The sequence below is a fragment of the Triturus cristatus genome, chromosome 3_2 (genome assembly GCF_964204655.1).
Source record: "Triturus cristatus chromosome 3_2, aTriCri1.1, whole genome shotgun sequence".
NCBI lineage: Eukaryota > Metazoa > Chordata > Amphibia > Caudata > Salamandridae > Triturus > Triturus cristatus.
Window position 1 is genome coordinate 306,422,660 of NC_140584.1, and position 22,791 is coordinate 306,445,450.

Consider the following 22,791-nt stretch of genomic DNA (forward strand, 5'->3'; position numbering starts at 1 on the left):
TGGGATTGGTGGTGTCAGGCTTCTCCCTGCTGTCATGTTGTTTCTGTTACACCAAGTTATCTCCTCCTGCACTGCGTGCGTAACAACCACTAGATCCTCCCAACTTCCGTTTGCTTGTGACCATTGCTGTTGTAGCCATTCCTGGAATGGTCTCATGTGCAGGCGTACATTCGGCACCAGCTGGATACACGACGCCATCATCCCCATCATCTTGCTCACAGCCCTCACTGTCAGAGCTCGCCCCTTCTGGTAGAGCCGCGTCTCCTTCAGTAGTGCATCTGTCCTCCTGTCGCTGGGCACTACTGTACTGTTGAGGGAGTTGATATTCGCCCCCAGGAAAATCTTCACCTGTTCCGGTTCCAGCGATGACTTGCCCCAGTGGATCGAGAACCCCAGATTCGTGAGGGTGTCTGTTACGCGTTTTGCGTGCCTCTCGCACTTCTCGCGTGAGTTTGCCTTGACCAGCCAGTCGTCTAAGTAGGGGTAGACATGGATTCCCTGTCTTCGTAGGTGGGCCGTGACCGCCGACAGGCATTTTGTAAAGAACCTTGGTGCCGATTTTAATCCGAAGGCCAGGGTTGTGAACTGGTAGTGTTCCTGTTCGATGTTGAATCTTAGAAGGCCCTTGTGTCTTCTGTTTATTGGGATGTGAAGGTAGGCATCCTTGAGGTCCACGGTGACCATGAAGTCTCCGTCTCTTATTTGGGGCAGTACCTCCTGCAGCGAAGTCATTTTGAACTTCTGCGTTCTGATGAACTTGTTTAGGTAACGCAGGTCCAGGATGGGTCTGAGGTTTCCGTCTACTTTCGGGACCACGAAGTAGTTTGAGTAGACCCCTTTGTTGCGTTCTCTGAACGGCACTGCCTCTATGGCTGTCTTTTCTAGAAGTTTCCGTGTTTCTTCTCTGAGTAGTGCCAGTTCTTGGGCCGATCTCTGTCTTCCCTTTGGTTTCCTGTTTGGAGGTCTTTTCTCCAACTCTACGCAGTATCCGTACTGCATGATGTTCCGTATCCACTTGTCTGTGGTTATACGCCGCCACTCCTGAAGGTAGAACCTCAGTCTTCCGCCTACTGGTGTTGTATGCTCGTAGGCTTTTGAATATTCTTTTCCCCCTGAAGTTACTTTTTTGCGCCTCACCCTTGGGGGCATGACGAGGGTAGGCGTCCTCTTGCGTGCTGAGTCACTTTGATGAGGGCTGTTCGCCCCCTCTCCTCCTTTGGCCACGTCCGTTCCCTCTCCCGCGAAAGGACTGGCCCCGAGGTTGGTACTGCCAGTTTGGCTTCTGCTGACCGTGTCCGTGACTTTCACCCTGCGGACCTTGCTGGAACGTCTGGTGCGACGGCCCCTGCTGGCTTCCTCCCCTACCGTAGGGTCTCCTCGAGGGATTGCCTCGCCTCATTCCCCTCAGCTGTAGGGCCCCCATGGACCTCGCCGTTTCGTTTTCTTTTTTCAGCTGGGTGAGCTTCTCGTCCACTGTTGCTCCGAACAGTGTCTCTCCGTTGAAGGGGGTGCCAAGGATGTTGTTCTGCACCTCCGGTTTGAATCCCGAGATTCTTAGCCATGCATGCCTTTTCTCGGTGACCCCTATGGCCATGAGTCTTGCTGAAGTCTCTGCCCCGTCCAACGCCGTCTTTATACACGAGTTGGCGATGTTCTTCCCTTCGTCTATCAGGTGTGAGGCTCTCTGGCGGTATTCTTTGGGGAGGTGCTTTACTAGCTCCCCCATCTCGTCCCAGTGCTGGTACTGGTGTCTATTGAGGAGTGCATTGGAATTCGCCATGCGCCAGTGCATTGCGGGGTTCCTCTCGACCTTTCTTCCTGTGAGGTCTATCCTCCTGCTCTCCTTATCAGGTGGTGGGCCCGAAGTTGCTGGTACGTTGGCCCTTCTCCTGGCCGTGGAAGCTATGATGGAGTCGGCGGTCACGCTACCCTTGATGTAAGGGGGGTCCAGGGAGGAGTGCTTATATTTCTTCTCTGTCCTGGGCGTGATCGACCGGCAGGTCGCTGGTTCCTTGAAGGCTTCTCTCCCCTGATTCATCACACTTTGTAGCATGGGGAGGAACTGGCTCCTTGTCTGGATGGGGAGCAGGGTCTCGAGGAGAAAATCGGCTTTCGGCTTCTCCTCGTCGAGTTTGACGCCGAAGGCTGTTGCTGCGCTCCTGACCACCATATTGTACACCCCGATGTCGTCGGGTGGCGAAGGCCTCGAAGGGTACGTGTCCACGGGCTCCTCCGGGTTTTCGGTGTCGAGATCCTGCCATTCGATGTCGTGGCTGGTAGATGGCGCCGAGTCGTAGAACGACTGTTGGTCTTTTTCCTCGGCTTCACCATCATAATAGGGCTCTTCTTCCTCTTCGAGATCCCTTGTTAGTCCTTCGGTGTCGAATTCGTCCTCGACCTCGACGACGTCCGCCGATGAAACCGTTGGAATCTTGAATTCCTTCATCTTGGCGTCGAACTCCTTCTTCCTTTGAAGGATGTTCTCCATTTCGGCCTCGAGCCGCCTCTTCTTTTTCTCCATCTCGGAGATGCTTTCGGCGTCGACCGCGGGTCTTTTCGATGAAACTTGCGTCGAAGTCGACCGTTCTTTCAGCATCGATCGGCCCGTTTCCTGGGTTGTCTTCGACGACGCTTGCTTTTCGGCGTCTTTCGGCACCAGGGAGTCCTTTTCTAAGGATCCGCTCGGCCTCTTGTCCATGGTTCCCCCTTTGGTCGTCGAAGTTTTCGGCGCCGGGGCTCCCTTCGTGGACTTAGACTCTGATTTTCTCGAGTCACCCTCGTGTTTTCGAGGTACTTTCTGTTTTGCGCTCGACGATTCTCTTACCTCGTCTTCTTTTTTCTTGTCGGTCTCTACGACCGTGAAGTTTTCGGCTGTCTCGGCGACGTTGTCCTCGTCGTCCGTGGAGAGGCCCAGATCGTAGAGCGACGGGGCCTTACCCTTGCCATCCATGCTGGCGTTGGCTCTTCTCTGCCGATCTCTCACCCTGAGCGTCTTTGGCGCGAAGGCGTTGCAGTCCTTACTCTGGTGTTCGACCGGTAGGCAGAGGTTGCAGACCGGATGCTGGTCCTTCTGCGCGAACTTGTGGTGGCAGTTTGGGCAGAACTTGAATGGCATCTTGTCCATTGCGCTCAGGGCCTCTGAGTGCGCATTCTCCAAGGTCGTCGAAGAAAAAGGGCGCTGAACCTCCTTTCTTCGCGCTCCTGATGAAATCTCTTCCTTTCCTGTGATATCCTCTAGTATTTATCGACGAAACTCGCTTTTCTTTCTTCTTCCTTCGAGTGTAATTCTGGAGCTTCCCGATGACGATCCAGACCCAACGGCGGAAAAAAGAATCTGAAGATGGCGCCCCAATGGTGGGACTTCCGCAGGAAGCACGACGACGTCACGGGAGGTGCACCAAATGGTGGTCGGCGACGCCCACCTGGGCGACAAAAAAAAACAAAAAAAAAAAAACAAAGAAAAGACTACGAATCCGGACCCAACCACAAGATCGCGGAATAATGCACAGCATAGTGAATCCAGAAAGATTCACGCTGCAAAAATATGAGTGTCAGGAGCATTTTGTGGGTCTCCTGGGTCATTAGGGTCTCCCCATGCTTGATCCTGGTCTTGCTGTTGTTCATCACGGTCAATATCCCCAGGATAAGTGGTATCCTCATTATAGCCCTCTCCTGCATCCGCCTCTGAGTGTGCGGGAGAAAAGGATTGTGGTTCCTGATGATATGTTTGGTAAGGTTCCACAAGCACTGGTGTCGAACCCGACGCTATTTTATTTTTCAGTGGAATTTTGTATGATTCCAAAGGCTTTTCTGGGACAATTTTCCGCTTGCGGAACAACAGTCTACCAGTGTTTACGTTGATAAACTCGTCCTGTGAGTCATCGACATCTGTCCTTCCTGTCGACACTGTTTGTGGTTGTTCGATACTCTTCCTAAGTTCGAACATCTTAGGTGTCCCCGGTGGTGGCAATCCAAACTTGATCGGTGCGGGCGCCGAGTGAGCCTTGGCGACCTTCTTCGGTTCGGGACCCGTTTTCGGTTCGAGAGTGCCCAGTTCCCTGATGCGCTTTAGGGACTCCGATACCAGTTGCAACGTGAATGTCGACGGTGCTTTCGATCCAACAGGCTCTTTGGAGACAGGCCTCGACGCGGTCTCCTGTTTCTTTCCTGTCTTCAGGGCTTCGATCTGCTCAGCACTCCTCGGTGTTGATGTAGTCGGATCGACCACCTTGACCTTGGACTTTGGTGCCCCAACCTTCGGTGCCATAGGCCTCTGCGGCTTCTCGGGACCGAGGGCCTTCTTTTGTTTCTCGGTGCCGAAGTCCTTTTTTGGTTTCTCGGTACCGAAGTCCTTCCTTGGTTTGTCGGCTCCGATGTCCTTCTTTAGTGTCGACGGATTGGAAGGTTTCGATGCCTTCGATCCGACCTGAACCAGTTGCACTTTCGGTTTCGATTTGACCGGTGCAGATTTTGGTTTCGATTTCACGGAATCGACTCCTGTCTTTTTTGATATTTCTGGCTCTTTTGAAATGTTCGAAGCCGGGCCTTTATGCGGGGCTGTAGAACGATCCGACCGATCTTGGGTAAGGCCCGCAGGCGATCCCTCGACCTGAGCCTTATCAAGACTATCTCCCTCGGCCTCCGCATCGACGGATTGGCCTAGCTCCTCGCCTGAGCTATCTTCTTTGGCCCCAAGGGCCTCCTCGTCGTCGACGTCTTCTTCCCGGAAGATTTCCTCATCTTTGTCGTCATATTGGGAGTCATGCTCTGAAGCAGGGTCCGATTGGTCTTGAACATCCTGCTCTTCTACCTCTTCGACGCTCTCGGCTTCTTCGTCCTCGGTACTGAATATGTTAACCGGGTTAGGCGCTGATTTCTTGGCCTCCAATCGAGCCGCTCGTCGATTCCGAAGGGTCTTCTTCGACCGGAACCGGGCGCAGGCCATACATTTGGTCTCATCATGATCCGGTGATAAACATTTGTTACACACCGGATGGACATCGACGTCTGGATATTTTGCGCGACATAGAGGGCATCTTTTTAAGGGAGTCCTCGATTCCATCTTCGAACGTCGATCGATGTTCGGACCGAAACTCGATCCGATAAAGGTGAATAAGTATGAAAACAAGTATAATAATCTGTCGATACCGAACGCAAACGATACCGACGATATCTAAAGGCTTTTGGCCTTAAATAAAGTTTTCCTAACTTGAGCTAAGATAAGCACATGCGAACCCAATGGCGGAAAAAAACATTCTGAGGATGGAGAGGATGCCCATGCGCACTGTAGTCCAGGGGAGGAGCCACCTATCTCGTGATACTTCAAAGACTCTTCCAGGACAACAATGTACAATCATCCGGACCCAACACTAGGCGGCGATCTATGCACAGATATGAATTCAGCAGCCCAAATGCCTCGAACTAGGGGTCTATGTTCTCCCCGATGCTGTGCTCCCCAGAGAAGATGTGGTAGGCGAATCATGTGGATGAGTATGAGGGGAGCATTGTGGCGAGGTTGGCAGAGGTATAGCTAGCATTAGTAATACAGGAAGAGTAGGTGGGGAGGGGAAGATTTAGGTAGAGGTGAAGTAGGCGGTAGAGGTGAAGGTTCAGGTGAAAAAGGCCTGGGACTGGTGATACTGTCCTTATATTTTTGAGTGGGGGTGTTTGTTATTGTGGCCCCATGATCTCTTCCTCAAAGGTCTCTGTAGGTGGCAGAGGTGGTTTGGTTACCACCCTGCCTGTATCTGGGTTTATGACCATATTTTTTTCCCTGGCATCAATTTTGTTTTGTAGTTTAGTTAAAATAGGCTGAACAAGCCGTTCTTTGGACTCTGTGTGGGTTTGTGCTTTTTCCGGCGCTGATGTTTTAGGAGTTGAAGCCTTTGTGACCGAAGACCTTTTAGATGTCGATGTGGATTTCGGTGACTATTTTGGCTTGGGATGTGAAGGTGATTTCGGCGCCAAGAGTGTTTTCGGCTCCCGTAGCAGCAAGAACTCTGAAGGTGCCCTTGGTTTTTACGGCTCAGATTTCGGTTCCGAAGGCTTTCCCGGCATGGATGCTTGTTTATAAGACGCTGGCTCCAAAAGTAGCTTCGACTTTTAAGGAGTCGTGCTTTCGTTTTTTCAGTGGTCTTTAAAGGTTGTTTAGGTGGAGGGATGAGACTGCTCCTTTGCTTTGTGCTGGATACCTCCATTGGCCCAAGGGATGTGGGATTCTGTGAGTCTGTGTCTATACCTTTATTTGTGCATGGAAGGTTTTTGCCACAATACTTGCGTGCCCCTTGGAAACTATCTGTTGAGCTTCAAGCTCATGGTTGAACCCTTCCACAGAATGTGGACGTCTTGGGCTGCAGCCTCATTATCAGTGTCACCCTCAGCGTGGAGACTGTGTTCTGTATCTGATTGTGTCTGGTCCCCGACGATATCAAGAGCGTCTTCAGTTTGGTGTGCCTGTATTGTGCTATGAGCCCAGCATTGCTCTCTTCGCTGTCAAATCGTTTTCTATCGGAATACCAGGCACGCTTCACACAATGCTTCATAGCGTTCAAGAGACAGACAGGGGTTGCAGACTTGTCGTGGAACTTGGGGAAGAAGTTGAAAGGAGTTTTTTCTATCCCTCCATGTGCATTGAGCGAAGGAAGATGGTGGTAAAAGGTAGAAGTCAACGTCTAGCCAGGTCAGGGCAGGCGAGAAATACCTGCAGAAAAAAGTATGTTGCGGCTATTCTTTTTTCCTTTGCAACCTTTGTCGAAGAGCAATTTATTGTTCAGTGAATGCGTCGAAGCTTCGATTCCAGAGCTCCGAGGTAGATATCTGAAACCAATAGTGGAGAAAAACAATCTAACAAAGGAGCCAATGACTATGCACAATACAGGCTATAGTAGTTACTATACCTTGTGTCTCGAAAGACTTCTTCGAAGAAAAACAAGTTACAAACGTCTGAGCCGAACACTAGATTGCAGGAATATGTTAAGCATAGGTATCTACGTCCATCCCAACACATGCTTCGAATAGATATTTCAGGCAACTACTGCTAACAGTGGGGTAGGATGGGCGAATGAGCTGCTAACTTTTGATGTAGATTCTAAATCAAAAGTGAGGAAGTGCAGTGCCCACACTGAAATTGTGAGACTCTGGAAATAGTAGAATAAAACTCCAATAGCATTACCCTAATGACTGATATACTGAAAACAGATTTGCCAACAATGTGACAAAAATGGACAAGAAATGATCAGCACAGTAGGGAAAATCTGTTCCCATAAGTTTATACCCCTGAGATCACTGTCACAAGCATCAAACAATGAAGAACGTGTATACTGGAGGAGGCGAAAAAAAGCAGTGTCTGGTATATAATCTCATTTATATGTGCGTCTGTACTATTCGTGGTGATGTGTACAGCTGCGGTCCAATGCAAGATGGTATTGTTTTAAAGTGAAGTTTTGATTCTGTATGAAGTTCATGAACTCAGTGAGGTGTAGCCTTTGACCTCTTACACAAGTATGCAAATCCAACCCACACATTAGCTGAAGTCCAGTAAATCAATATCAAATGCAGCTCATAGGGTCTATCACGTTAAGCATTACCTTTCCTCATGCTGCTGTATGGATCCTTGTTTGGTTCATAGGGCATACGTCCCATCATGTCTGAGGTATTCATGGTAGGCTGGTAACCGGGATTTGGTGTCATGGAGTTTCGTTTCTGAAATGGGGGCTCTCCATCCGCAAACGCATCCTGAAGATTCACAGAGTTATTCCTACTCGGAAAAAAAAGTTTGAAATCAGACACAACAGTAAACCTTACAACTACACAATCCGAGTGCAGCACTGGCTCAGGAAAATTCAGAACCTTATGTGAATAAGGCATGGTTGAAGGATTTCGGGGAAGAAATATAAAGGCTGGGTGAAGAAGTATTTCAGCGAAGTGCCCAAACTTCTTCTCCCACATGGGATATACATCTCTCTAGTGCACTCTGTGAACACTAGGCATGGATCAACCTTTGTATAAAGATCCTAAACTCTGACAATTATCATAATAGGAAAGGTTTACCCTCTTACGTTTACAAAAATAAATTCATAAAATAAAAGGAAAATGCTACTTACTGTGTAAGCACCGGTTTGTGGCATGTAGTGCTGTAGATTCACATGCTGTACATACTCCTGCCATCTAGTGTTGGGCCCGGACATGTGCAAGTTGTTTTTCTTCACAGAGGTTTTTTTGAGTCACAAGGTACCGTGACTCCACCTACTCCTTGCAACATGCATGGGCATCAACTCCATTGTTAGATTGTTTTTTCCCCTGCACGAAGGGTGAGGATATAAAGCATAGCAATAGAGAAAAGGTGACAATGCATAGGAAAGATTAAGGGTAAAAGTTAAGAAGTATGCAACACCTAACGGTGTCCGGGGAAGTGGGTGGGAACCTGTGAATCTACAGCACTACATGCCATGAACAGATGCTTACAAGGTAACATTTTCAGTTCATGGCATGTGTAGCTGTAGATACACATTCTGTACAAAGACTGTAAAGAAGTGGCTAGCCTGAGGACATGTGAATAATAAAACCAGTAATATTGGCTCCATTTATTTGAACCCAAGTGCCCTGAGGTAAGCCTTACACGTCTAATACAATCCAATTAGCCCCTAGAATGCTTCAAGTAATTCCTCATTAACACTATTTTCATGTTATTAGTCCCCAGAATTTTTTGTCCTGAAGAGACCAAACAATCAGTTTGGAGTCGAAACGCCGTCGACAACTAATTTTAGGTAGTCCTAAAAATACCGGAACATATTTCCGTTCTGGCTCTAAAATGTGTATTTAAATTTTCCAAAGGACATCCGTGGATATTCCAATAACCTGTGTTTTTTTACAATCACCTCTGATTTATCACTTGTTGGTTATGGTCACTTCACTGGGGTTATATTGAGTCACGTGTTTACTGTTTCATATATGTGTATATAGTATCAATATGTGTGTGCTATGCGAGTTTTTCTTCTATTTTTTATCAAAGAAAATTTGTATGAATAAATAAACATCGCCCACTCCGGCTGAAATGAGTGTTGATGATTTATTCTTGGGGCTACCTTCTTTGTGTTAAATATTACAATGTGTAAGTTAATCTAAACGTATTGCCACAACGCTTTCTGTGAGGCTTAACAAAGTTATTGCAAAAAGTGACATATTTGCAAAAAAGAATGATTCATTGTTGGAAATGAGTTCCTTGTGAACTATCGTATTTAAGCTGATTAGCCTGAGGATGTAGCAGAAACGTGAAAAGGTGTGTGAAGGACAGACTGATCAACTTCCGCTAAAACATCCACACAATAGTGTATCGTAAACGTGTGGGGGCTAGTCCAGGTCACTGCTTTGCAACGGTCAAGTATAGGGATGTTACCCAAGTAAGCCACTGAGTTGTGCGGGATGCAGGAGAGTTTGGTAAAGGGAGTTTGGCTCGAACATAACATAACACAACAGGCCTGTTTGCATCTGACCAGGCATCGTGCTATACTGGCTTTTGACAGGGCAGACCCTGTGTGCGGACTAAAAAAGGAGACAAAAAGTTGCTGCCATACTGTGAGAAAGTGCCATCTTTCTTGCATGGTATGCCCCCACTTTTTGCTGAATTGCTGAATGTACTTTGACTGAGTGTGCCCTGGACTCCTGCCAATCAGGTGCCCAGGGCCTATGTTCCTTCCCTAAAACAAACCAAACCCCAATTGGCAAACCCTGGCCACATGTCAGGCCCTAGTAAATGGTACCCTAAGTACCCAGGGCTTTGTGACCAAGGGAGACCTCTAAGAGCTGCAGCACACCTTGTGCCACCCTTAGAGGCCCTGTACCCTTACACACACACACTGCCTTTGCAGGCTGAGTGTTTGGGTGCAAAACCAAAACAAAGTCGACATGGCACACATTCCTGTGTGCCATGCCCATCACCTACACTGCCATGGCATACATCAGTCACCCCTCTAGCTGGGTGCCCTATGCCAATGGTGTGGGCACAGGAGCAGAAGCCCTGTGCCCCTACAGTGCCTAGGCCAATTCCTGAGCCCTGTAAGTGCAGTGCTGCCATTTAAGAGTACGTGGTGCGGAGAGCTCGTCAAACACGAGCTCCACAGCACCATAATGGTAACACTAAAGACTGGGAAGTTTGGTATCAAACTTCTCAGCACATTAAACCCACACTGATGCCAGTGTGGGATTTAATGTACCCAGCACCCCAGAGGGCATCTTAGAGGTGCCCCCTGAAACCTAACCTACGAATCCACGTCTGCTCTGAGGCTGCCTAGGCTGCCACCCAGCAGACATGTTGCTGGACCCCTGGGTAGGAGAGCCCCTGCTCTCCTGGTCCTGCAACAATGCACATCCTGGGCGAGGTGCTAAATCTCCTCCCCCAGGATGGGCAGGGGGAAGCTTCAAAGGCATGCCACCTCTGTGAGCTTCCCCAGGCCCCTGCAACCCCCACTCTGGCGGGAAGCTTTGTCCGGAAACCCCAAATAAGGACAGGGGATGTGCCAGCCTGCCAACCCCACCCCTCAGGTGTGGGAGGCGAGGTGAAGCACATCTCCGGGCTCTCGCCATCTTGAAGATGGGGAACCCTACCCTATCAGGACTAGGCTACTGCCCCCCTCCCACAGGAGAGAGGCAGGATAGGGGGTGTACCCACCCCAGGACGGGGACCCATTGGTCCCTGCCCTTCACCTACCTGTAAAGCCCCTAAATCTAGTATTTAGGGGCACCCTGAACCTTCCTTCCCTAGATTCCAGATTCCGAAATTACAAGAAGAGCGAGAAGAAAAGAAGACCTGCCCTGCAGCTGCGAAGGAGAGGGAGACACCAACTGCTTTTGCCCCAGCCCTACCGGCCTGTCGACCTCGAACCTGCTCCTGCTCCAAACCTGGCATCTCTTGTGGCCAGCAACCTCAGAAACCCCGGAGGACCTGGCAACCTTTGAACTCTGATCCCCTGGGACTCCCATGAGTAGAGGCTCTACTCAGAACCTACCTTTCACCCCTGGCAGCAGCCCGGAACCGCGATCCCAGCCCACTCTGCACCAGCCAAGCCTGGCCGGTGCCCGAGTGAACTAAACCCACGAGGACGGCCCCACGGCGACTGTGACCCCGAGTCCGGCACCCAAGGACCCCCCTCGACAATCCTGAAGAAGCCTGCAGCCTCAGAACAGTGTGCCACCCCAACCACGATCAACAGAGGGTAAGATTTTCCGACACCAAAAGGCACCCCTGCACCCGGCGCCCCACGGCCCTCTGTGTCCAATCCCGGGGTACCTACCTATCCTCCAACTACCCAACTTACCTCTCAAAGTGGTGGTGGCACCTGAAGAGTCCTCGTCCCCGAGCCTGCAGTCTTTTTCCAAACTGGAGATTTCCCATTGAAATCCATTGAGCGCCCGAAGGCTCAAAAGCCCTCTGCACCCAGCCGCCCGAGTGGCCCTGGCAGTGAAAACTCTACACTTTCCTACTTCCCCACTTGCCCTGAGTAAGTGACCGGGAGCCCAGCTCCCACAGCCGCGTGGCTTGCCAGACAGCAGCCACCAAACAAGGCCCCCCTATCCCTCATAGGATAACATTGGGCCTAACTCTCTCTGCACCCAGCCGCCCTAGAGTCGCTGAGGGTGAACCAACTGTACCTACCTGACCCTGGGAGACCCCTGAGTCTGTGCCCAGAACCTCAACTCTGCCAGTCGAGTACTTACCCTTAAACCGCAAACTCCATTTTCCTCATAGGGTAACATTGACTGGCTTTTTCCTGAAATTTCTTCTAAGTGTGGACTTTTCAAATCTTCAAATATTCACCAAAAATCAGCCGAGTGACACAAACGAATTTACTCACCTGCTCTTAGGTGAGCTCCCAGTGCTGGACCTTGGTGCCCAGCACTGACTCTGAAAAGTACCCACAACTATACTTACCTTTAACTCATTTTTCTTCCATAGGGAACCATTGACTGTTTTTCTGTGAAATTTCTTCTAAGTGTTGATTTCTGCAATCTTTAAATATTCTTCAAAAATCGTATAATATCTGAAAACGTAATTACTTACCTGTTTTGGATAAAGGACCCAGTACTGAGTCTAGGCACCCAGTACTGGATTACAAAAGTAACGAGAACATACTGTACCTATAACCTGAATTTTCTTCCATAGGGAATCATTGATTGTTTCCTCCAAGTGTCAACTTTTAAAATAGATAAATATTAGTTAAAAATCATTACAGTACCAAAGTCGACTTTCATCAACTGATTCTGAGAACTGACCCAGGACTGAATCTAGGATCCAGTCCTGGAATTACAAAAGTAATCTAAAAAGTAATCTGTTGCATATAACTTGAATTTATCATTGAGCTCAATGTATTGTTGTGTTTAGAAATAGAGTTGACTACTGCAACTACTTGTAACTGTTTACTAAAAAGTGTATTGCATATACAAAAGTATTTTTATGAAACATCTCCTGTCGAGAAAGTATATTTTAACCCTTTCACCGCGGCGGGAATTCCGCCGCGGTGCTGGGGGGTGCGGGGGGGGGCAGCGCGGTGGCGCTGTGCTCATGACGGAGCCGCTCCGTCATGAGGCACGGTTGAGCTGTGCTCATGACGGAACGGTTCCGTCATGACTCCGCCCATTTGCGTTGTCCCCCCGCACAGGCGGGGAAACAGCACGGCGTAGGCGGAGCAGCCGCCAACGGCCGTAACATGACGGAACCGTTCCGTCATGAGCACACGGCAACCGTGGCTCATGACGGAGCGGCTCCGTCATGAGCAGGGAAGGGGTAAATTCCAAGTGTTGGTTCTAAAATAAAACAAGCATATATTTTTTATATACAAACCATTGGCCTAGAGTTCAGTTATTGAGTGTGTGGAACCATTTGCTGACTGAGTGTGTACAACAAATGCTTTACACTGTCCTCTGATACTGCCTTACTGCTCGACCAGGCTACCACTTTGGAGAGTAAGGTTATATCTAACTTTAACCTCTGTTAAACCATTGGGGTCTGTGGACTCTGTAAACCCTGTACCTATTAAGGAACAGTATATACAGAGCCACTTTCTCACACATACGGAAGGGCTTTGTCCGGTCAATGTAATACTTGAGCACTCTCTTGTCATCAAAAGTGTGAAGAGCTTGTTCTGCTACTTATTCTGGAGGTGGGAAAAACACTGGGAGTTCTATGACTGAGATGGAAGCTAGAGATCATCTTGGGTAGGATTATGGGTGTTTTCCTGATGACAACTCTTGGTACACTTGGAAGAAAGGTTCTTCTAGAGTAAGAGCCTGTAGCTCACTAATAAGTCTGAGGGAAGTGATGGCTACCAGAAAAGCCACTTTCCATGAAAGAGATTGTAAGGATCAAGAGTGCAGTGGTTCAAAGGATGGCCCAGTAGTTTAGTGAGAACAATGTTGAGGTTCCACACAAGAGCGGCTGACAACCATGGTGGAATAATTCATTTAAGCCATTCAGTGAAGGCTTTGATAATAGCCACCTGTAGGAAACTTTTTTTGTTGCAGTTGTCCCCCCACTTTCTGCCCCCTTTTTAGCTACTGGATGCTGATTTTTGACTGACAGTGCACGGAGGCCCGCTAACCAGACCTCAGTGGCAGTGTTACTTCCTTACAACAAAGTGATGTCGAATTATTTCACAACTGGGTAAGGATTCAAGCATCCCACAAGTCCCTAGTAAAAGGTACCCGCATGTACCTAGGGCATGGGTACTAAAGAGTGTCCCTAAAGGCTACATATCTTATGTCACACTAAGGGACCCACACACAAATTCCAAACAGACTGCCATTGCAAACTGCGTAACATTGTGTAAAACATGTTTGAAAACATGGCATGGCACACTCCTGTGTGCCATGCCAAAGTCACTGCATGGGCTATATGCAAGTCACCCCTACAGCAGGTCATGGAGCCATAAGGCAGGGTGCATTATAGCACACGGAGGACATATCTGCATGAGCAGATATGCCCCAGCAGTGTCTAGTTCCACTGCTGGATATTGTAAGCGAGCAGGGAAGCCATCTTAAGGCACTGGCCAAAACGAGTTACTCACCTACATAATTGCTTTTCACTGAAACCTATGGTGTTTTGGTATAAGACGCATCATATTAATAAACCAACACTGATTCCAGTGATGGATTTATTAATACATAGAGGTACCCCTCTGAACACTCCTAGTCCTCTACTGTGCGGGCTGACTGGTCCTGTCCAGCCTGCCACCTCAGAAGAGTTTTAACCCCCTACGAGGTGAAAGCCCCACTCTCAGATGTCAAAAACAACACCTGCTCTGGCAGGTGTTTACACCTCCTCCAGCAGGCTGACTAGTAAATTAGCATGTTAAGGCAGGGAGCTTCAAAGAGCTCATCGCCATTGATATGCGAGCCTTGCTTCCCCAAGACCTGGGTAATGCCACCCCCTGTCCTGAGCCCAATTGGCAGCAGCACAGGCAGGAAATTATCTATGCAAGGAGGCGTGTTGCACCGCCAGGCTAGTCACACTCCTAAGGTGAGTAGCCTGAAGTGAACACTAAAGAGAGAATTCCACCATCTTGTGTGTGGTGGAATTAGGAACTCTGGGACAGGGTGATGCCCACTCCCCACAGGAAGTGGTCATCTAGGGGGCGTAGAGACCCCAGCAGTAGGTAACCCATTGCTACTACCCTTCACTCCCCAAAGTAACTAAATGGAGTATTCAGGTGGCACACTGACACCAGAAAATCAGATTAGACTACTGAGCGCCAAAGAAGAAAGAGTGAGAACTGAAGACCTGCACCAAAGATTGGTGCAGAGCCCTGCCAGGCTGCATGTACTTCGACTATCGCTGGGACCGACTTTGCCAAGAGCTAGACAACCTTCCCAAAACCCTTGGAGGACAGCCCAGCATCTTAACAACCAGGCAAAATCTACCTTGGAGTAGAGGGGCTGCTCCCCTGCATCTGCAGGCACTGCAAAGCATCGTCCGGTCTACTGTATTGCTAGCCATCGGGCTCACCAAAGGAGCAGCATAACAGTAGAATGGTCTTCATGCTTTAGGTGGTTAGATACACCACCTGGCAAGTTTGGAGATGCCAGGACCCCCAGGAGCCATCCAGCACCAATACCCTGGGTACAGAAGCAGTTGCAGCAAACAAGGCTTATTGGCGGTCCGGTCTGGACTCCAACAGCACAAAGCAAGACCAACTGTCGAGGGACATCAGGATCCACCAGGCCAGCATAGAGTGTGGCCCTGCTGCCCTGTTTCCCCTCTTCACCAGGTTCCCTAGACTCAGAGTGAGCTTCTGACTGACCGCGACCCGACCCCACAAAGCATCAGCGTGCCACAGCCCGAGCCAGAGGGAGGCAATGATGCCAATGTGGTCCTAAGACCCTCAGGTGCTGAGCCAACCCTTGGGTTTAGCCAGACTAGTCCCCCCAGTCGCCACCTGCAGACTCTTTCTTCAGGGACCAAGTACCGCAACTCGATCGGACAAAGCTCTACGGCACAGGAGCCCCACAGCCCAAGTGGACCGACAGTGTCCCTGTGTGCCCAAGACCCTTAAGACATGAGCCCCCTTGTGGGCTCAAATAGACTGGCCCCCAGTTCCAGCCTGCAGACTGTTTTCAACAAGACCATCTCCCATTGACCTTAACGGGGACCCTGATGCCGAAAAAGCACCTCTGCACCTGGATGTCCTGGAGCGGAATAAGGTGGCCTGTTGGTGCTGCCTTGGACCTTGCCACACACTTACCTTAAGTCCATAAAAACAGTCCTGTAGGTTGTTGCCAAGTGACCATATGCAGTGTATGTTTTTCCCCACAGGATAACATTACCACTTTAAAGATACAATACAGTGCATTTTCTAAATCTTTAAACATCACTATCTTGAAAACTACTTAATTGATTACAATGATCTAGGTGTCTAAATTCATATAATAATCTGTCATTTTTATAAATTGGTGTCGGATTTTTTTATTGAGTGCCTCACTTACTGACTGTCTGTGCAATAAATGCTTAACACTGTCCTCTAATAAGCCTAAACTGCTTTCCACACTACCACAAAAGAGAGCATTTAGTGTTATTATTTTTGCTCTGTAAACCAGTGAGGGTTGCCTGGACTCTCTACACAGTGTGCCTAATTTTGGTGACCTTTATAGAGAGTCAGCTCCCTACAACACTGTAGGAGGCTGGCTCTTTATGTGATATACCAATGGTTAGTTATATCGTGTAAGGAGTCAAGAGATTCCCCAAGAATAGGGCTCAATGTAAACCCAAAGTGCCCTTTTTGTGGTAGTATGGTCAAGCAGCCTTAGGCCTAACACAGAGGAGTGTACGACATTTGTTATACACACAGTGACTAATAAATGAGACACAACTCAAAAAGGAGATCCACGCCAATTTTACATAAATAACCTTCTTTTAAGATTTATTTTAAGATCAAGATGTATTTTAAAAGGTAAGTACGTTTTTCAATAAGAACACTTTTCTCTTTAAAAAGTAGAGACTTAGTGCAATTTTTCCAATTCAGCAATGTTAACCTGTGGTAGAAAAATAAGAATGCAGTTTAGAAGCTAAGTACACGTCTTACAATTAAGTCTTCGGGTTTCAGGTCAACATCAGGCAAGGCTCAAATTAGTACCAATATTGCACCACCAGTGGCCGGGTGCAGAAAATTCGGGGCCCAGCGCACAATATTAACCAATGGAGACAGGAGCTGATCGAAGATGTGCTGCTCACATGTGAGTAAAGCGATGTCAGGGGTCATTCTCCAGGAGTTAAGGAAAGCACAGGGGGGCCAAAAGGCAGCACCAAATTTACACTCTCAGCGACACAGTAGCGGCCGGGTGCAAAGAGCCAACACAGCGTGTCTGGGCCCAAATACAAATCAATGGAAGAGATAGGTTTTGAAAACAGGCTGAGGTGCTGGTCATGAGGCTGCACGAAGAAAACCCACAGCGACCCAGATAATTTCTGATGCTTGGGGACAAAGGGATATCATTGGGCAAGCTTCCCAAGGTCGAGGGGCTTCGGGTGCAGGGATATCCATTGGTGTCAGGAACAGCTTACTGAACAGGTCATGGTCAGGGGAAAGTCTTCGGATTGAAGCTGCAGGCATCGAGGTAGAGTCCAGCAGAGGTCAGCCCACGGTGGACTCTGGCTCAGAATCGCTGGGGAACCTTTGCAGGACCCGTGTGTCACTTTAGCTCGGGCCGTGGGTGTCGGGTGCGGAGGTGGATCCAGAGGCGGTTTCTCAGTTCCTCAGGGCAGAGTACTTTGTTCTTTAAAGTTTGTTTCTTCTGGACATGTCTTCTGTGCATCGGAGATCGTAATCTTTATTGAAGGCAGGCAGTCATACCAGAGCTTTGGAGGTCACTGAGCATGTAGGACAAGCCGACTTTTGTAGCAAAGGATGAAAGGCATCAGACGGGTTGGCAGGGCTGGCGCCAAATCAGTCATTGGTCTTTATTCTTTCCTGCTGTTGCGGCTCTTCGGTGTCCTGGCTTCGTAGGTTGTCAGGAATCTGATTTCAGGGTCTGGGGGTGACACCGAAATACTATATTTAGGGGTGTTACAGGAGAGTGGGTTCCTTACCGGGGGTGTCTAAGCCCTTCATTATGCCACCCTCCTGTGGGAGAGGAGCATAGCCATAGGCCAGATTGGATAAATCCCATCATCTTCAAGATCGTGGATACTGAAAAATGTGCTTCACTTCGCCTCCAGCACCTGAGGGGAAGAGTTGGCGAAGAGGGGCATACCTCATATTCTCACTAAGTTTTCCCACGGGTTCTCCCGCTAAAAGCAAAATGCTACTTACGCAGTGTGCATCTGTTCTTGGCATGTAGAGCTGTAGACTTGCATGCTGTGCATAGCCCGCCATCTAGTGTTGGGACCGGATGTTTGCACTTTGTGTTTGTTCGAATAAGTCTTTTCCAGTCACGAGGTAGGTGACTCCTGTGAGAAAGTGCCATCTTTCTTGCATGGTAGGCCCCCACTTTTTGCTGATTTGCTGAATGTACTTTGACTGAGTGTGCCCTGGACTCCTGCCAATCCGGTGCCCAGGGCCTATGTTCCTTTCCTAAAAACCTCAAACCCAAATTGGCAAACCCTGGCCACATGCCAGCCCCTGGTAAATGGTACCCTACGTACCCAGGGCCTTGTGACCAGGGAAGGTCTCTAATGGCTGCAGCACTCAAACAAAAAAGAGTCGACATGGCACACATCCCTGTGTGCCATGCCCACCATCTACACTGCCCTGGCATACATCAACCACCCCTCTAGCTGGGTGACCTATGCCTGTGGTGTGGGCACAGGAGCATGAGTCCTGTGCCCCTACAGTACCCAGGTCCATTCCTGGGCACATTAAGTGCAGTGCTGCCATTTAAGAGTACATGGTGCTGAGAGCTCGTCAAACACGAACTCCACAGCACCATAATGACAACACTGAGAAGTTTGGTATCAAACTTCTCAGCACATTAAACCCGCACTGATACCAGTGTGGGATTTAATGTACCAAGCACCCCAGAGGGCATCTTAGAGATGCCCCCTGAAACCTAACCTACAATCCACGTCTGGTCTGGGAGGCTGCCACACAGCAGACATGTTGCTGGACCCCTGGGTAGGAGAGGCCCGCTCTCCTGGGCCTGCAACAATGCACATCCTGGGCGAGGTGCTAGGTCTCCTCCCCCAGGATGGATAGGGGGAAGCTTCAAAGGCATGCCGCCTCTGTGAGCTTCCCCAGGCCACTTGATGCCCCCACTCTGGCGGGAAGCCTGGCCGGCAACCCCAAATAAGGACAGGGATGTGCCAGCCTGCCAACCCCACCCCTCAGGTGGGGGAGGCGAGGTGAAGCACATCTCCGGGCGCTCGCCATCTTGAAGATGGGAGGGCCTGCCTAATCAGGACTAGGCTACTGCCCCCCTCCCACAGGAGAGTGGCAGGATCGGGGGTGTACCCACCCCAGGGCAGGGACCCATTGGCCCCTGCCCTTTACCTACCTGTAACACCCTTACAACTAGTATTTAGGGGCACCCTGAACCTTCCTTCCTTAGATTTCAGATTCTGAAAAACAATGAAGAGCAAGAAGAAAGACCTGCCGTGCAGCTGCTAAGAAGAGGAAGACACCAACTGCTTTGGCCCCAGCCCGACCGGCCTGTCGACCCTCAAACCGGCTCCTGCTACATCCTGGTACCTCTTGTGGCCAGCAACCTCACAAACCCCGGAGGACATGGCTACCTTTTGGCTCTAAGCACCTGGGACTCCCATGAGCCGAGGCTCTGCTCAAAACCAGCTTCTAATCCCTGGCATCAGCCCGGAACCGCACACTCTGCACCCGCCAAGCCTGGCCTGTGCCGGAGTGAACAAAGACCCCGAGGACGTCCCCCCCGGCGACTGTGACCCCGAATCCGGCACCCAAGGAATCACCTCGACGCTCCTGACGACGCCTGCAGCCTCAGAACCAGGTACCCCCCCCCCCCCCACCGCGATCAACAGAGGGTAAGATTTCCCGACACCAAAAGGCACCAGTGCACCCGGTGCCCCGCGGCCCCCTGTGCCCAACTCTTGGGTACCTACCTTTCCTCCAACTACCCAACTTACCTCACGAAGTGGTGGTGGCACCTGAAGAATCTTCGTACCCGAGCTTGCAGCTTTTGTTCACCATGAGCTTTCCCATTGAAATCCATTGAGCGCTTGAAGGCTCAAAAGCACCCTGCACCCAGCCGCCCGAGTGGCCCTGGCAGTGAAAACTCACACCTACCTACTTCCCCTGAGTAAGTGACCAGGAGCCCAGCTCCCACAGCCGCGTGGCTTGCCAGTCAGCAGCCACCAACCAATGCCCCCCTATCCCTCATAGGATAACATTGAGCCTAACTTTCTCTGCACCCGGCCGCCCTTGTGCCGCTGAGGGTGAACCAACTGTACCTACCTGACTCTGGGAGACCCCTGAGTCTATGCCCAGAACCTTAACTCTGCCAGTCGAGTACTTACCTTTAAACCGATAACTCAATTTTCTCCATAGGGTAACATTGACAGGTTTTTCCTGAAATTTCTTCGAAGTGTGGACTTTTCAAAATTTAAAATATTCACCAAAAATCAGCCGAGTAACGAAAACGAAATTACTCACCTGCTGTTAGGTGAGCTCCCAGTGCTGGATCTTGGTGCCCAGCACTGACTCTGAAAAATACTTACAACTGTACTTACCCGTAACCCAATTTCTTCCATAGGAAATCATAGAAGAAATTTCACAGTGTTGATTTCTGCAATCTTTAAATATTCTTCAAAAATCGTATAATATCTGAAAACGTAATTACTTACCTGTTTTGGATAAAGGTCCCAGTACTGAGTCTAGGCATCCAGTACTGGATTACAAAAGTAACGAGAACATACTGTACCTGCAACTTGAATTTTCTTCCATAGGGAATCATTGACTGTTTTCTTTGAAATATTTTCTGTCAACTTTTAAAATAGTTAAATATTGTTTAAAAATCATTACAGTAATTAAGTCGACTTTTATCACTTGATTCTGAGTACTGACCCACGACTGAATCTAGGATCCAGTCCTGGAATTCCAAAAGTAATCTAAAAAGTAATCTGTTGCAAATAACTTGAATTTTCCATTGAGCTCAATGCATTGTTGTGTTTAAAATAGAGTTGTCTATTGCAACCACTTGTAACTGTTTACAAAAGTCAATTGCATATTGCAAAAGTATTTATATGAAACATCTCATTCTGAGAAAGTATATTTTAAATCCAAGTGTTGGTTCTAAAATAAAACAAGCATATTTTTTTTATATATAAACCATTGGCCTAGAGTTCAGTTAGTGAGTGTGTGAGACCATTTGCTAACTGAGTGTGTACAACAAATGCTTTACACTGTCCTCTGATACTGCCTTACTGCTCGACCAAGCTACCACTTTAGAGAGTAAGGTTATATCTAACTTTAGCCTCTGTCAAACCCTGGGGGACTGTGGACTCTGTACACCCTGTACCTATTAAGGAACGAAAAGTTTCTTACCTGTCGGTGTAGTTTTGCAGCTTGAAGATCTTTCTGGATTCACTATGCTGTGCATTATTCCGCGATCTTGTGGTTGGGTCCGGATTCGTAGTCTTTTCTTTGTTTTTTTGTTTTTTTTTTGTAGCCCAGGTGGGCGTCGACGTCCACCATTCGGTGCACCTCCCGTGACGTCGTCGTGCTTCCTGCGGAAGTCCCACCTTTGGGGCGCCATCTTCGGGTTCTTTTTTCCCTGTTTTTTTTTTTTTTTTTTTTTTAACCCTAGGCGATTGATTAATCCTTTTGTCCATATTTCTGTACGTTTCCACTTCTTTGATCCTATCCATTTCACCCCCTCTTCCTCCAGCCTCATCTTCCTGGCGGAGGTGGGTGGGTTCGCTAGTGAATCCAGAAAGATCTTCAAGCTGCAAAACTACACCGACAGGTAAGAAACTTTTCGTTTTGCAGCGTGAATCTTTCTGGATTCACTATGCTGTGCATAGACTTTGTAGCGGTTTTCCTATTTTTGTGGTGGCTGGGTGGAAGATGATCGCTGGTCGTTGAAAATGTGTTGTAGCACCTTCTGTCCGACCTGTGCTTCCTTATTCATTTGAATGTCTACGCAGTAGTGCTTTGTGAACGTGTGCACAGATGCCCAAGTTGCTGCGAGACAAATGTCTTGGATGGGCGTGTTTGCCAGGAAGGCAACTGTGGCCCCCTTCTTCCTTGTGGAGTGAGCTTGGGGCCCCTCCGTTAGCTCCTGTCCAGCCTGTTTGTGACAGAATTGAATAGTGAGGGCAATCCACCTAGCGATGGTGCCCTTGGTCACTGGTCTACCCATGAAGCTAGTAGCAAAGGACACAAACAGCTGCTTCGACTTCCTGAGTTCCTTGGTTCTTTCAATGTAGTGCATCACCGCTCTTCTGGCATCGAGGGTGTGCAGGGCCTTTTCTGCGTTTGTAGTCGGGTTTTGGAAGAAACTCGGTATCTGGATACTCTGATTCATGTGGAACGCCGACACTACCTTGGGCATGAAGTGTGGGTCCGTCCTCAGGACTACCCTGTCTTTGTGAATTTGAATGTAGGGCTCCTGTAGCGTTAGTGCTTGAAGCTCGCTCACCCTGCGTAGTGAGGTTATGGCCACTAGAAAGGCAGTTTTCATCGTCAACATTTGTAGAGTGGCCTTGTGAATGGGTTCAAACGGCGCCTTCATGAGCTCCGTCAGAACCACGTTTAAATTCCATGCCGGCGGCGGCAACCTTTTCGGGGGTGCCATTCTTTTGGCTCCCTCCATGAATCTCTTCACCACCTGCGAGGTGAAGAAACTTCCACCCTTCTCACCTCTGGTGTAGGCAACGATCGCTGCTAGGTGTACCCTTAGGGAGCTCGAGCAGAGGTTACTCTTTAGAAGGTGTGTGAGGTACCTCAGCACAGTTGAGTCTCTTGTCATTTTGTTTTGCAGGCCCTTTTTCCTGCACCACACCGTGAATCTCTTCCACTTTGCGCTGTAGCACTTTCTTGTAGTAGGTTTCCTTGCCTCCCGTAGCACTCGCATAGTGCTCTGAGGTAACCTTAGGTGTGCGAACTCTAGGTCTTCAGGAGCCATGCTGCTAGGTTGAGTGTCTCTGGCTCTGGGTGCAGGACCTCCCCGTTTTGCATTGAGAGCAGGTCTTTTCTCCTCTCGAACCTGTACGGATTGCCTTGCGCCATTTCTTGAATCTGTGAGAACCATGTCTGCCTCGCCCACTGTGGAGCCACCAGGATGAGAGTCATGTTGCTGGTTCTGCACTTGTCGAGCACTCTGTGCAACAGGGGTATCGGT

At 49.1% G+C, this 22,791-nt stretch overlaps 1 protein-coding gene across 2 annotated transcripts in view; it reads right to left on the reverse strand.

Moving 5' to 3' along the window:
* ARID1A (AT-rich interaction domain 1A) overlaps positions 1-22,791 on the reverse strand; it is a 548,770-nt gene that overhangs the window by 108,361 nt on the left and 417,618 nt on the right. For both annotated transcript variants that reach the window (XM_085647728.1, XM_085647729.1), the window contains exon 14: positions 7,587-7,756. In XM_085647728.1, coding sequence (XP_085503854.1) covers positions 7,587-7,756 — 170 coding nt within the window. The remainder of the gene's footprint in view (positions 1-7,586; positions 7,757-22,791) is intronic.